This window comes from Rhopalosiphum padi, chromosome 1, assembly GCF_020882245.1.
Source record: "Rhopalosiphum padi isolate XX-2018 chromosome 1, ASM2088224v1, whole genome shotgun sequence".
NCBI classification, from domain to species: Eukaryota; Metazoa; Arthropoda; class Insecta; order Hemiptera; family Aphididae; genus Rhopalosiphum; species Rhopalosiphum padi.
Genome location: NC_083597.1, coordinates 59,767,385 through 59,783,030, shown reverse-complemented (window position 1 = coordinate 59,783,030; position 15,646 = coordinate 59,767,385). Strand labels below are relative to the sequence as shown.

The 15,646-nt window shown below is 33.8% G+C and overlaps 1 protein-coding gene across 4 annotated transcripts in view; it reads left to right on the top strand.

The window, feature by feature from the left end:
* LOC132924604 (uncharacterized) overlaps window positions 1-15,646 on the top strand; it is an 82,157-nt gene that overhangs the window by 48,018 nt on the left and 18,493 nt on the right. The window contains exon 1 of one of the 4 annotated variants that reach the window (XM_060989038.1): window positions 4,490-4,990. The exons of the other annotated variants lie outside the window; for them this stretch is intronic. Within the exon in view, the coding sequence (XP_060845021.1) occupies window positions 4,945-4,990 (46 nt within the window). The 5' untranslated portion in view covers window positions 4,490-4,944. Of the gene's footprint in view, window positions 1-4,489; window positions 4,991-15,646 lie in introns of those variants that run through there. 4 annotated transcript variants of the gene reach the window in all.

Below are 15,646 nucleotides of genomic sequence, written 5' to 3'. Positions count from 1 at the left end.
CCGGTGCAAGGGCGTATATATATGTATATATAGCAGCACGTGACTGTTTTTCCGCGTATATACAACGGTGTGTGTATTTCGTCAGTAGTAGATATTCAACGGAATAAAAGTAAAAAAAAAAATATTTATATAAAAAAAAGACCAACTAAACGCGTATCGCCTTAAATACCCAATACCCCCCACGCACAGAACGATTTTACGACGACGTCGTGAGGGCTAACGATAGTAAGTTGTAGTTGTTCGTGTGTTATATGCACACTTTACGTGTATATACCGGCGACCGACCGTATATATAGGTGCACTGCCGGTGGTTTACGCGCGTTCAAAAACACGTTTTCTCGGTCATTGCGTTTCAAATTTGGATCGCGGCGGCGTCGTTCTGAGGTTCGTTGGCGTACCTGTATCGGGTTAATCCACCGCCGACATCTCGCGTGTGTGAAATCGATGCATATATTATTGTTAGAGTATATATTATTATTATTACGCTTGCAGTGCATACGACGCGTGAATTATCCACAATATGTTATATATTATGCTACGACATTCGCATTTAAACACTATGTTACGTCATCACTAAACCATATTATATCGCGGGTCGCCTAAACGTCGGATTAGTAAGTGCCGCATAAATTAAACGCCAAGTTACGTTGTTCAGTGACAGCCGGACGACGATTTTAAAGAACCTCCGCCTGCAGGTTGTCGACTCGAGGATTCGGATAAACGCGTACCGTACGTATATTCATATACATATATTATATTATATATGAATAAAAACAATATTATATTGAATGCATACTAAGTAGGTGTAATCCAAACAGTAGTATACTAACCCAGAATCATTTTATCAGACTATTATTATAATCCTGTTGCACGTAATATATACGCCAAGTCTTAATCCAGATTTATTTCTTTGGCGAATTATTTTGGTTTCCAAGTTAATCCGATTTCCAAACAAGCCGGATTTTTATCATAATATATATATTCTAAGTAATTTAAGTAGTATACCCATTGTCCTAGCCTATTATAATAGTTCCATACAACCATTGTTGTGATTCTTCTTATTTCACATTACGATCCTCTGCACTAAAAAATAATAATAAATAAATAAAAATTCTGTTTTCACGTCGTCATTGTATTTTTACGCAACTATCTTATTATTTTTTTTTTACAATTTTACACGTTAGTATCATAATAATATATTAGTTAAGACATAATCGTTGTATATAATACCTAGAAAATTAAAAATATCGATCGATTCTTTTAAAATTGCCATTCTTCTTACAATGCAAATAAGCATTGGAAATGTATTATATTATTACGTTAACCATACTACGACTTAATAATACTTATTTCAATAATAGTGTATACAATACTGTTAAGCGTTCTTAAAATGTGTTTTTTTTCTTGTATGCGTTATTGTTTTTCAGTGAATAAAAAAAATTTTTAATGCATTGTGATATGCATTTAATAAATACCTACTCATTGTTTGTACCTATATGTAATGATTTATTTTTCAAACGATATGAGCTTTAAATTTAAATCCCATACAATATCATCGGACTCACTTTTCCACATTGTGGTTCAATAGTTTTAAAGGATGGAATCTATGTATAATTACGATTAATGCTTATTGTCCGGTTTGATTTGTTGTTATAAGGATTGATAATGTAATAATACCATGTGTTGTATGGCAGCTGCCACGCCGTTGGTACGGTTATTGCGTCGATTATTTTTACAGTTTTTCCCATACACGTTTGAACTTGATTTTCCGGATTTCTAAATTATCGACAATCGTTTTTATGGTACTCGAGTAAAACAAAACAGAAAAAAAAAAGAATCACCGTTACTGAATTGATTCCTATTGTTTGAATCATTGGCTTGCGTGCGTATTAAATATTATTCGCGTTTTTCATTTGGTGATTTTTTATTTCCTCGGATCCTTGTAAAATAATAATGTTTCCACGACTTGAAAAAACACGAGGATTTACCTCATCGTCACCGCAGGGTCAGGAATCCGTCAGGAATGTGCAGCAGTCATAAATAATACGATATTCCGTGACAATCGGACTGCTTGTGAAAATCGAGAAAACACTAATGGCGCTTGCCAATTTCACTCCATTTTTAGAGGAGGTACTTACTTTTGCCGTGTTTAACACGCTGCGTGATGCGTACCTATACGTAATAAAAAATATATTAATCGCAGTACAAAGAAATGGCGGAACGACAAGCCGCGAATAGAGCGCAAACGGATACGCGTGGATACCATAATATTATATATACAATAATAATATCACGTTCGACCGTGGCGAACTGCAATTGTCCGCGAATAACGTTGCGGAGTACAACAACATTATAATTTATAATAATAATATACATTGCATTATGGCGTGCGAACGAGAAAAAAAAATATACAAATAAGCCACGTCGGATTAGTCGACGATGGGTTTTGTTATTTTTCCACGACCGCCTACCGCGACTATATCATATTATATACAATATACACCTATAATATCGCGCAGCGTAATAATGCAATAATAAGCGATAATAGTGCCTGTTAGTCATCGTTCGTGGTGGAATATACTACCCTTTTCGATCGGCGTAACACCGAAAATAAAAACTGTTGACCATGCGAAAACTCGTCAAATTCGTCGCAACGGCGGACAAAAAAAACCACTGCAGGTGTCGAGTCGATCGCAGTAGTACATTTACAATCACTGATTATATATATATATATAAATATGAACGAATTATTCAAATTATTGAGTCATGTGAAACTTTATGAGGTGTACGAGTAGGTTCTGTAAATATTAAAGTATTTCTATCTTTAATGATGTAATATACTAATATATCATTTTAATCTGCTGTGGTTGTTGGCAGCCGTCGACACAAGAATTATTTTGCAGTATTCGCGAAATATTGAGTCATTGTGGCATTTAATTATAATATAGAATTATAGAGTGTATACATTTGGCTGGAAATGGCCAACAGTCGTATGCTGTTATACTCGTAATATGTGTATTTTAATTATTTACATATTATAATGGCCTTCTCTGCGTGTCGGTTTAAAAACTAATCGTCAGAATAAACAGAAAAAAAAAAATACGTTCCCACTGATGTGCCGATGTACACACGTGCAGTTTACGTGAAAATACAATCGATTTTAAAATTTTTTTAATTTATTAGAATAACCGTTCTATTAGCGAGAACTGTCTGTTTGACATAATACGCGTTAATGACTCGTCGACTAGCTTAAAACGGAATAGCGTGAAGAACGGGCACACATTACGTAAGTATAGGTTATGTAGAAGAACAATGTTCGTATTTTATATGCATCGAAAAAATTCACTTTTGATGGGTATAGGTTAGGTACTGCTTGGTCATGTCAGAAAATAATTTCATGGTTCGGGTTCACGCAGACGCACGTGCAGTGAATGCGCTATATGACGGCGACGGGGTGATAAATTTTCATAATTCTATAGGAACCGTCTATATATTCTACGCGTGTAAAATGTACACAGTCTTTTCAACGGAATGCGCCGAAATATACAACCCGACGTCAAAATATAGAAAAACACCATATAATAATAATTTACAAAACGGCGTTTTTATGTTTGCGCGTTCTTTTCTTACTGTTGCAGCGATGTAAGAAAAAAAGGGTTTCAATGTACGAGCCGAACCAATAACGGACTCGTGCACCTGCCTACCCGTCACCGTAATGCAATATCTTATAACATATTATTGTCGTCGAAAATGGAGTCAATAGTGACCGATGACACTCGTGTGCGCTCAGATTCATGACCTATACCTTTGCTATACGTAATATTATATTATTCGTGTATATATAGTGGTCAAAGGATATTACACTATTATATTATTATGTTATGATGAATGCAGAATTATACAATTATTGGGTCTGTCCTTTTTTTCCGTATTATTGTATAGGAATTCATTTCGGTCGAACGATGATAAAATATTCGAAGACACCGTCCGGACTGCAGTATATTATATTGAATGTCAACCGTTGTGGTCGTTCGGTCACCCTCTTCGTATACGCTTTATGCGCGGTAAACGTTCAATCTCTTCTAAACACCACTTCAAAACGTGAACTGATATTGCGCTTTAATATAATATGATATAGAGACCCAGAGAGTTCGCATAAACGAGATACAAATGAATTTTCCTTCGGGCTTTTGCGTATTGAACGTAATATCGAACTGTAATACACGTCTCGTAATATTTTTGCATTTTTGCGTATTTTACGAATAACGAATAGATGGATAATAATAATAATAATAATACTGTCTACTACTGTTAATAATAATAATAATAATAATAATAATAATAATGATGATGTAATAAATTATTGTGCGCTGTATACGGCGGCAGTTGTACGTTTCGGTTTCGGTCGTCCCGTCGGCGGCAGCACTGAGGTGGTGCCGGTCGGAGGACAGGAGGAGAGGGGATGCCGCCGCCGCCGCCGCTGCCTCCGTAATCCGGATTAAGGGCGCGTCAGTGGCGGCGGCGGTGCGGGGTACGGTCGTTGCTATATTCCCGGCTAATCTCACCCCCGGCCTGCACTCCACACCGCCGACCGTTTGCAGTGGCACACAAAGTTTCACCCCGAACGGCACACGATAATCCCTCTGGTATCCTCCCGCCGCCGCCACCGACTCTCTCCGTCCCCGTCGTCGACAATCCTCATCCGCCGTTGCCGGACGGGTTTTCGACTCTCACCGCGCGCGTGTACGTGTGTGTGTTTGTGCGTGTGTGTGAACGCGGTCGTGCTTTAGTCTCGGTCGGTCAAACGGCCCGCGTGGTATACTGTCGCCGTTGTCGTGCGGTGTTTAAACGTCGACGATTCGAGTACAACAAAAATAAAATTATAACACCGATATTGAATGCGAACACGTGCGTCCGATCACACTATAAAGGAACCCGAACGCAATGCTGCAAGAACCGCCGCTTACGTCACAGCCTGATGAATTCGCCGGTAAGACCAGCACGTTTCGTTTTGTACTACATCATTTATTATAATATATTAATATGTATTTTTTATTTTCTTGTTCGATTTAATTTCTCGTGTAACTTTGAAGAGCGATCTTAACTTCTGTAGCGATTTTATAATATACACTGTGCAGAAATTCCGAATCGAAATTATTAGAACACTATCATTGTTGTATTATAGTGTCTTAGGCACGCGTGTATTGAACTTTCCGGAGGCAACAAGTGTGCAACGGAGATGCGTTTTTGCTGATTAACAAAACTCCTACACCACCGTATCCGTCATACAACTCGACACGAAATTTGTATATACATCGCCATACAGGATAGTTCACCAGACATGCACAGTCACCATATTTTCCTTTAATACTTAACGAATTCATTCAAATTTTGACCAATAGACTTTTGAGTTTTTGAGTACACAACAAAAATACTATTTTCAATTACATGCAATTTGCATGTTATAGTCGATTTTATTTTTTATTGAGTAGATGATTAAAAATAAAAATATCTAGGTATACAAACTAAAATATGAACGAGCGTTCATTGAATTATATATTTCATTATTATGTACTGTATAATAATACCTATATAGTTTTAATGATATGGAGGCTATAACGATTTGAAGACTATATAATAATATTATAATATTACCTAAATAGTTTCTGAAAACCGTGCAATCAGTAATACCTAGACTGGCTAGACTACATAAATATTAGATCTATTTTGTATTTTAAGTTAAGCCATTACTGTATAACTATAATAGTATAAGGTATAAGGAATCGTTAATCCGATCACGGGCTAATCCGAAAGACGCAGTAATTCGACGTCGAACGGACTTGAGAATTATCACACCACTATATTATTTATAGAACTATTTTCCAGTAGACCATCACAACAATATTCATTAAAATAACCATGGTAATACATTGTACGTGTACGTCGTTTAGGTAGATCGCATGCTTCGATTACGTTTGTCAGTTCAGTTGTGTCATTGTCATACTACGTTAGGTAACCTAACCTAGGATTAATATCTTTAGTATCTTTTAGTGCTTAAATTTTAAAATTATAGAAATTATTCGTTTGAATTGTACTTTGATGCATTATAATTAACAAAAGCCCATCTGATTAAAATGTATAGAAGTATCAGAGTATTTAAAAACATGGAAAGTGTATAGGTACATAATATATATACATTTATTTAAAAAAAAAAAAAACCTGAATAAATAAATAATTAAAGGGGAGGGGGGTACGATAGGTCAATCAACCTGTTTATCATAATATATAGCTACCCGTCCAAATTCACGTTTCCTACCTTTATTCACCGCGGGATTCTGTTGTAAAAATGCGAGCAACATTTATAACGATATTAATAAGTCAAATCTGTCTCGTTTGATGAAGTACAATATGACTGAAATACTGAATGTCGTTCGTAAAAATGTTTCGTTCCCCGTTCGTTTTAAAAGGTAATTAGGTAATTAAGGTAATTCGATGGTATAATAAAACGTTATACATTAAAATGTCGCGTTTTCACTATAACTACGCAATACTGCAATACGGGATTATCTGCATAGGTTGTATAATATAGTCGGTAGGAAGTAGATAACACGCACAGCTTTAGCCACAACCCACATAATAAAATCGTTGTACATTATTATTTTATAATCATATAATACTCTGCCGAATATCCGTATGTATATAGCTTGATGATAAAAAAAAAAATCACGGAAAACAAAACGACGATTTGCAAACAGATTTTTTTTTTTATATTAAATCATTACTCATATTATGTATAGGCCATAGGTATATATTTAGTTTATATTACACGTATGATGTGTATGGTATACATTTTTTTGTGTATAATATAGCGTGTATTTTTTGGTACCTACATTATACACGTGTGTTTTCTGTGTTTTTGTTATTTAAAATAATAATAATATTATAATATTACGGTGTGTTTGAAATAAAATGCATGTAGTAATACGATACACGGTTTTGCGCTATCGATTTGGAACCTCTCCAAGTTTAACTGTCGTGCACGCGTACAATTATGTGCATTATACGCATATAATATGTGAAACTCGTCTAGTTACAATTAATTATAATAAATATGTAATTATATAGCACCTCGTAAGTCAAAATATTACACATCGATGATGAAGATTTAAGAGGTTTATGAACTTTATATAATTGCAAATAATTTTCAGACGATCGTTTAACCAATATAGACCCGAAATCAATTGTTACTCGTCCGACATATTGTGGGAAATTAATTCTGCATTTTTGATAAAGAATATTAGAGCTAACCTATTTCTTGTTCTACTTTTTAAACTTTTATAAAATGGATGACTGATCATAATTTCATGCATAAAGTGATTTTTATTTTATTCTTAATTTCAAAAATAAATCGTTATGATGATAAATTGGGTTTTATCCAAATCCTATGAACATTTTTTTTCGCAATCGCGTATTCCGTTCAATAATTTCTGCTAGGACACTCGCGCTATGACTTCTATTTTGGCAACGAATGAATACGAGAGTTATTTTCATACAGACGTCAGATCGTTCACAACAATTTTACGCTAAAAAATACTTCCGAAAATTATAAATTTATATCTGTGTGACATAATATTATGATTATTGTTCGATTATAATTATTTATAAGAAAAGATTTAAAAATAGATCAATTTTACACAAGTTATAGTCTTTATTGCGTATCCACCAACATAGAAATTATAAAATATTAAAATGACAAGTAAAATCATATTGCTATTTAAATATCTATGCATATTAGAACAATTAATTAAATTATGTATGTATGCATACCGGATGCAGAACATCCTATAATATATAATTATAGGACATATAATAGGGAATAATGTTATGGAAAAAAAAATTAATTATCCGGAAATCCGTTTATCTAATTATCCTGGATTACGGCGACGGTCGTTGTTTTAATTTTGGATTATATAATCGAATGATAAATAAAAATCGTGCATGAATAAATATAATAATATATATTATCATGATTTTAAAACATTATTTTTGTGTTCAGTGTACAAAAGCCATGCATATATTATATTGTTATAAGAAAGAAAAACATTATTATACATATCTCATGTACAAGATTTATTTTAATTGTACAAAAACAAGTGAAATTAAGAAACTGAATTCGTATATTATTCATATACAATACTATGTACCTGCCACTCAGATGTATATATATATTTTTTAATATGTTTAACCAACCGTCATAAAAACTAGAGAATAGTCTGTGTACACGGAAAAGTATTACTCGACTCGAACAAAAGGACGGACGATATTAAAAGCCCCAAAAGCCGGATAAAGCTAAATGCTCGGGGAAAGCCTGAAAGCCGTGCCTCGGTGTAGCTTAAATAGATGTGGTCTTGCTGACCGAAGGGATTAAGCTCATCCTACCCCCGAGAAGAGAGGTCTTACGAGCCCGCCGAACGTTTCCCCACGGGAGAATATTATCCCTTTGACTTGCCCCACTCCCCTTTTCGTTTCTGGAAATTTCTCCCTTGCTGCCACACCATCGTTCCATATTATATAAGACCTAGTTCGTTTGACAAACGCTAACCTCTACATATTGTTTTGCGGAGACAACGAGAAGGAAATAAAGGATATGCGAAATTGGTATACAAAATTGATTTCTATCTGACGGACGACGTCTCATAACAAATATATGAAGTATTCGAAGAAAATATACTTATTTCAATATATTATGTATAAAATACGTATTTCTATATACGATGTAATATTACGGCCGATGTTTCAAATAACAAACAAAAATAAATATGTAGGTATATATGAAAGTACATAACCGTTATTAAAATAACAAAAATCACAATTTAATAATTTGATTTTTTGAAAAATAAAATTTAAAAATCATATTTACTTTTTAATCAATGTGAAATTTATTTATAGAAAACCTTCATAAAAATTACCATTAGCTGTTAATCCATTAGTTTTACAGATTATAACTTGTTTTTTCGGCTTTTGAGATTTAAATATTGTCTGTCTAAAATGTACCTATAAGTAAAAAATATTAACTTACCATTCAAGATTCTGAGAGAATATTATGAAATTTAATTCAAAATGATTGTGTTAAATTTTTTAATTTGTCTTACAAATGTACTTGCAGTAAAAATAATAAGTTTTTTTTTATTTTTTATTTAATTTACATATTAAAATATTTGATTTTTATGATATCATCGCAACGTAATATAGGTAATATCAAAAAACTGGTGTAGATAAATATTACTAACAGCAGTTGTATTATAATTTAAAACTAAGGCACATAATTTATTAATGACTGATGAATTCGAATAATATTGAGGTACTAACTTTTATTAATCCTTTTTTTTTTAAAAAAAAAAAACCAATTCTGTGAAAAAATAAAACTTAATAGTTTTGTTAAAATTTCTAAATTCTAAAATATTAATTATATCACAATAGTCACAATTCAATATATGTATTTTGTTGATCGTGTTTTATAGATATTTGCGTGCATAAGTCAAGTTATACCGTGACTGTACTATGGTGATGTTCAAAGGCTGATATAGCGGATTCTAGTTAAAATCACTACGTGATACCGCAATTCCGTTTGATCGTTTAATGAAAACCACTTTGATTTAAAATGTGTCATTCGGGTAATCCCTAGCTGTTGAGCAGATACTGCAGATGGTCATCTATGTATTTTTGATGTTACGATTTCCAAGAACTGTATTATAATCCTTTGTCTTTTTTGGACACACTTATTGTGACGGATGAGAGGTAGAGAAAAACACAGGACGACGTTGAAAGCTTTTGATTGAGAGCGAAGGACGACGCGAGTGGGGTGAGCAATCGAAGAAAGAGGATAGAAAGAGAGAGAGAGAGAAAAAAAACTAAAATAAAATATTACCGAAATCCGTTTAGGCGCGGGGCAAAGCTCTGCCGTTCGCTGTGGTTGCATGCAAATGGAGTGTCATCAAAGGATTATGGATTTCCAGAAAACAAAAACAGACGCAGAAGCAACATTAACCGAATATAAAACCGTAGAAACGTCACCGTGTGTATACGTATACCGAAAGACCCGCAATGTGTCTGAGCGCCTCTCTCACCGTGTAGCGCTTGCGATTCTCGTTACACACACACACACAGACTATACTCGGCAAAGAGCCGATCTGAGTAAAAGGATTTCACCAGGACGTGGAGCCTATATATACCCAAACCTCTGCTAACGAGATTATACAATACAAATACTGTTGCATACGTAATAATCGCCTTCGTGAAAACCTTTTAGAGAGAAGGGAAAAGGCTAGCGTGTGGTGCGCATGCGATGTTATACATATATATATTTATTTATATATGTATACATACACGTGCGTGTGTATACCGAATTACTGGTGATGTGGAGGGGTGGCGGTAAAAATAAATAAGCTAAGACGGCCTTTGCAGCATCAACGAAGGCTAGAGAGGGACGAAACTCACTCTCGGTGGCGGCAATCGGTATAAGATCAGACTCGGGGACCCGGCGGATGATTGTGGATGGCGTTGTGCGTGCGTGTGTGTATGTGTGTTTGTGTATAAGTTGTCAGTTGCGTTTTCATTTCAATAGTCTTACTCGGATTTAGCAAAGGCCGGCCGATCTGGATTAAATGGGATTTTGCCGGACAAACGGGCTATTTAGGTGATTTCTACTATAATATGTACGTTGTACAATCGGCCAGGTGTTAGATGAGGGGATGGGGTGGGGTGGAAATATCGTTAATAAACTGCTTGCCAGTATATGCCATTTAATATTTCTGGACACGATATTAATAATAACAACGACTACGTTATTATTAGGAATTGTTTCCTTCGTTGTATTACAGAACGGCGCGGCGCTTTGCGGACAATGATATTGTACATGTGATGTTACCGTTTTACCGAGTGTCGCACAACATATCCTGATCATATCAGGAGTCACACTATTATGTATATGTCATAAAAATCATAACATATTATCGACTTTAGTTGTATATATTTACGTCGATATCGATCCAGACACTAGTTTCCGATTACATTGCAACATCGCTGTGGCCGGTAAATTGATCAACTGTATTATAACTGCGGTTGCAGTTACAAATTAACATTAAGTCAGATCATCATCATGATATAATAAATTAATAAACTATCGTGTCGCGTGGATCTTACTGTTAAAAACAATTCATTTGGTTAAATATATTTCCCGATGATAAAATATTGTGTGGAAATAATTTCAGAAGAAATAATTTTTCGATATAAAATATTTATGATAATAGTATTGTAATACTGTGTACGCTATTATTTTCTATATACCTAGTTATTGTTATACATTCACTAATATTAATAACATTGTTAATTTTAAAGAATTTTTAAGAAGAAAAAACCAAATTGTAGCTTATAATGTTTACTTAACATTTCATAGTGTCAATACAAAAGCAAAATTATGATAGTAGTAATACGGTTTCTAGTATGTACATCACAGAAATATAGTAATTAAGCTCTTAACTCTTAGTTTACAGTTTTTACACTTCAAAAATTAAATTATATCGCGAAATATTGAATAAAAATGTGTCGCCTTTCTTCTACCTTTATATCTGTATAGGTGTATAATCCGATAACACTTTGTAAACTACATTTTATTATACTATCGTTATTTCGATTTAGAAAAAAAACTTTAAAATCGAGTTTAACTGTTACGCTCAAAAAGAAATTTATTTTAGTAGTTTTTAATACTTATGTCGAAACACTTAATTATAAAAATTATAAGAAAAAAAATTGAATAAAAATGTTCAATTATAGGTTTTCCTTACTCATTAGGGGGGAAAATCTTTTGACATAAACTTGAAACTGCTGAAGCGTAAAATATAACGTGTACAATTAAATTCAAAATTGTATTTTTCATTACGTTATTAAAATCATTCGATGTTAAGACGTTTGCCGAAAATTAAAATAAATTCATTAATCATTTTTAATACTTTTGATTTACCACGGAGTTTTATTAAAATAATTCAAAATCGATTCACTATAATGAAATCTGATTACGCGTGTCATCGCGGTATTGTTGATATAGTTTAAATAAGATGTAAAAATACGTTTTTCAATTATTAAAAATTCTCTAGAGTATTATCATATTTCACTTGAAATATTCGTTAAAAAATTATAACGAATAATAAAAAAACGTGCACTCAGTATAATTCTACATGAAAACGACGACAATACCTATACAGATATAAAAAGAAGCGAAAAATTCGGGCGGTTAAATGATTTCTCGGTGTTTATAATATTGTAATATTTATTGCCTGTCTCACAGTGTTAGATTTGTGCTCGACGGAGCAACGGGGGGAAAAAAAAAGCAAAAAACTTCAATTAAAACCTCTCTTCGTATTTTCCATTTCAACACGTACGCATAATGCACGCGGTTAGTAGCGGTTGATTGTCGACGAGAGAGGGTATACCGCACCGGAAACGAGTTATACCGCGGTGGCAGCATCTGCAGCAGGCAATATATTAATATTATTATATATATATATCCAATATAATAGCAGTCGGAACACAATTAAAACGATAATAATATACATAGGAATGCTAATCACCGTCGCGCACGACGACGGTGTGTTTTGGTGGAAATGCGAAAAAAAATACATATAATTAAGACGACGTGTATTATACCTATATACCGGCCGTATCGAAACCGCTAAATAAAAACCGATTCTCTCGCGTATCCGTGTGCCGGACCCACGCCGGTCCCGACGCGTATTATACCTACGTGATTAACCGGCGAAGCCATCGCCGTCGTCTATAGTATTATTATTATATTATTATGACAAGTGTTTTATGGAGAATCGCTACCGAAATCTCGTCGAACAATACCCGCCGCCGCCGCCGCCGCCGAGACGGCTATTAGATCGGAACGCCGCCGACGACGACTGAGGATAATTCGGAATTCGTATCGACAAAAAAAAAAAACGCGTTTATTTCAATTTTCCAGGAATGCGCGTGGGCACCCGCTCCCCGTCCGCTCCGCCGTGGATTCGGATCGTGGAAATAGTGTGTTATAATAATAACAATAATAATAATAAATGATAATGCGTAAATGTATACGTGTATACCTATATTTATACGGCTGCTGCAGCGGCAGTGTGTTGCGGGTAAATGCGTAAATTATTAGTCGTTTTTCCAGGCCATCCGGAACGCGATGGCCAGGAATGCGCGTGCAGTACACATAATATTATAATATTGTTATATCTGTGTGTACTTACGCGGCCCAGGTAAGTAGGAAGGTCGTCGCCGAATCGCTCACCTTGGCGTTCCTGCGTCTCGTGACCGTGAAAATGTCCGGTACGAAAACGCCACGGAAAACGCCGACGCCGCCGACGCCGAGTTAAAGAAAACGGTGGCGGGGAATCGTCATCATTCCGACAAGTCGTGTTGCGGAACTGCGCGTGTCATCGGTGCATTTTTTCGGCGGTCCGTTTCGTTTTTGTGTTTTCTTCCCCCTTCGACCGCCGCCGCGCCCGCGAGAGTGTTCCACAGCAGAATAACACGACGGCCACATAATACACCGATTTTAATGATAATAATTTTATCGATCGTCGTCAGCTGGCGATACGTCTTCCTCGACGACGGATTGAAAAACATTTCGAAATATTATGTAAATCGCCACCACGGGCATCAACACTACATTAACTGCATCATTATTTTTATATTATAATAGTGCCAAATCAAATCGGTGAAACAAATGAGACGAATTCCACACGCATAAGCGCATTTTCGAAATAACTATCGTTTGTGAAATCCGAAAATTTATGTAATTTTTTCATAAAATTGTGAACCGTACATCATATTATGCACAGTCGAAACGTGGTTATATTTAGCAACGTAATATCATTTAGTAGGTAGGCTCGTACACAATAAATCTTAACATTCAATGTTTGTTTTGAATTGAGATGTAATACATTTTTATAAATGCATTGAAATTGCGTAAATATATTTTGAAGTTACGCGATGTAAGTATTATAGTCATTTAGATAAATTAAATTTGCAAGTTTACTATTATTAAGAAATAGTATTTATATGTATTTAACTATAGATAAATGTTCTTCGTATTGTTTGTTACGAATATCCATTGTAACAGAAAACTTCACTTGAAACAATATTGATAAAAATTATTTATAAAGTTAGTGACAGTTTCGATAAGCTACTGAGGATATTACTGAGGTGAGCAAATAGTGCTTAACGGTTAACATGATGTCACAACTAATTCATAAGTAGGTGATAAAGTATCTATCACACCAATCAATTATCATATAGGTGCCAGGTTTAATAGTTTTTATAAAATTACAATTTTCTAGTAAATTATTATTATTACCGATTTTAATATTTTTTTACAAATTTGCATATTAAACACGAATGATAAACATCATATTTTAGTTACCACAGGTATATATAATTCTTAAGTAGGCTTTTGAGTTTTAATATTTTAAGACGAGACAATGTTGTTGTCCGTGGTTTTCAAAAGAGATCTAACTAAAAGAATACACGTTAACAAGTGCTTAAATTAAAATCAACCAAATTAATCTCGTAAACAATTTTAAAATCCACCTAAAATAATCTAAACTATTTACACGATATACGAATAAATTTGCATGTATATGGATAAATTTATTCGTACTTTTTACAATTATAAAATATGTTCAAACGTATTGTTTACCATAAAGTATAAATAGGTTATATAAATTTAATAATAACAATATAACTAAATAATTTAATAAATTAAAAACATAATATTATATTCGATCATCGTGACACTAAACCATTCCGCTGCCAACACCACCACCGCTACAGCAGTATATATTATGACTTCAAAGCGGTTATCAATATATTATGCGTTCGTCGTACGTCACAATCGCCTATCAAATCTAATGTATGATAACCGGTAATATTTTGTTCACCGCGAATATTGTAATAATTATGACGTTGGTGCGAGAAGATTCCCTTAAAATAAATATGTTAACTCACATGCCCAGGCTGCAGTGCGGTGTTGACGACATTTCTAAATACGTGCCATATCGAGAACAACAATTAATATTATATATATATACATATATATATATATATATACCACAAAACAAATTATTTCATTCTTAATATTATATATAATTTAATTTTTCTAATATTATGCAAAAATGTTGATGGGAAATGGGTGTTTTCAGTGTTCATTCCGGAATGTAATTCGATATTAAAGTGTTATACTTATTATGAATTCCATACTGGCCATTCCGAAACTAAGCTCGATTAAACCTAACGGAGTATATAATATCATAACGCAATAAAAACGGATTGAAATTACAATAAATTACAATATTAACGTTTGAGATTATCACATTTCGCACGGTTAACTGGTATTTATTAATAAATATATATTTTTCAAGTGATTACATTGTATTTCTTATTATTAATATCAAGCCTTAAAAACGATTAAGTTGGAATTTTAATATAATTGTCAAATACCAACTGATCCGAATAATTTAATATAATATTACGGTTTTGAATCATTGCGCGTTTTGTAGGGTTTTAATTGAGTGTGCGTATATTATTCATTTTCATGACCCTT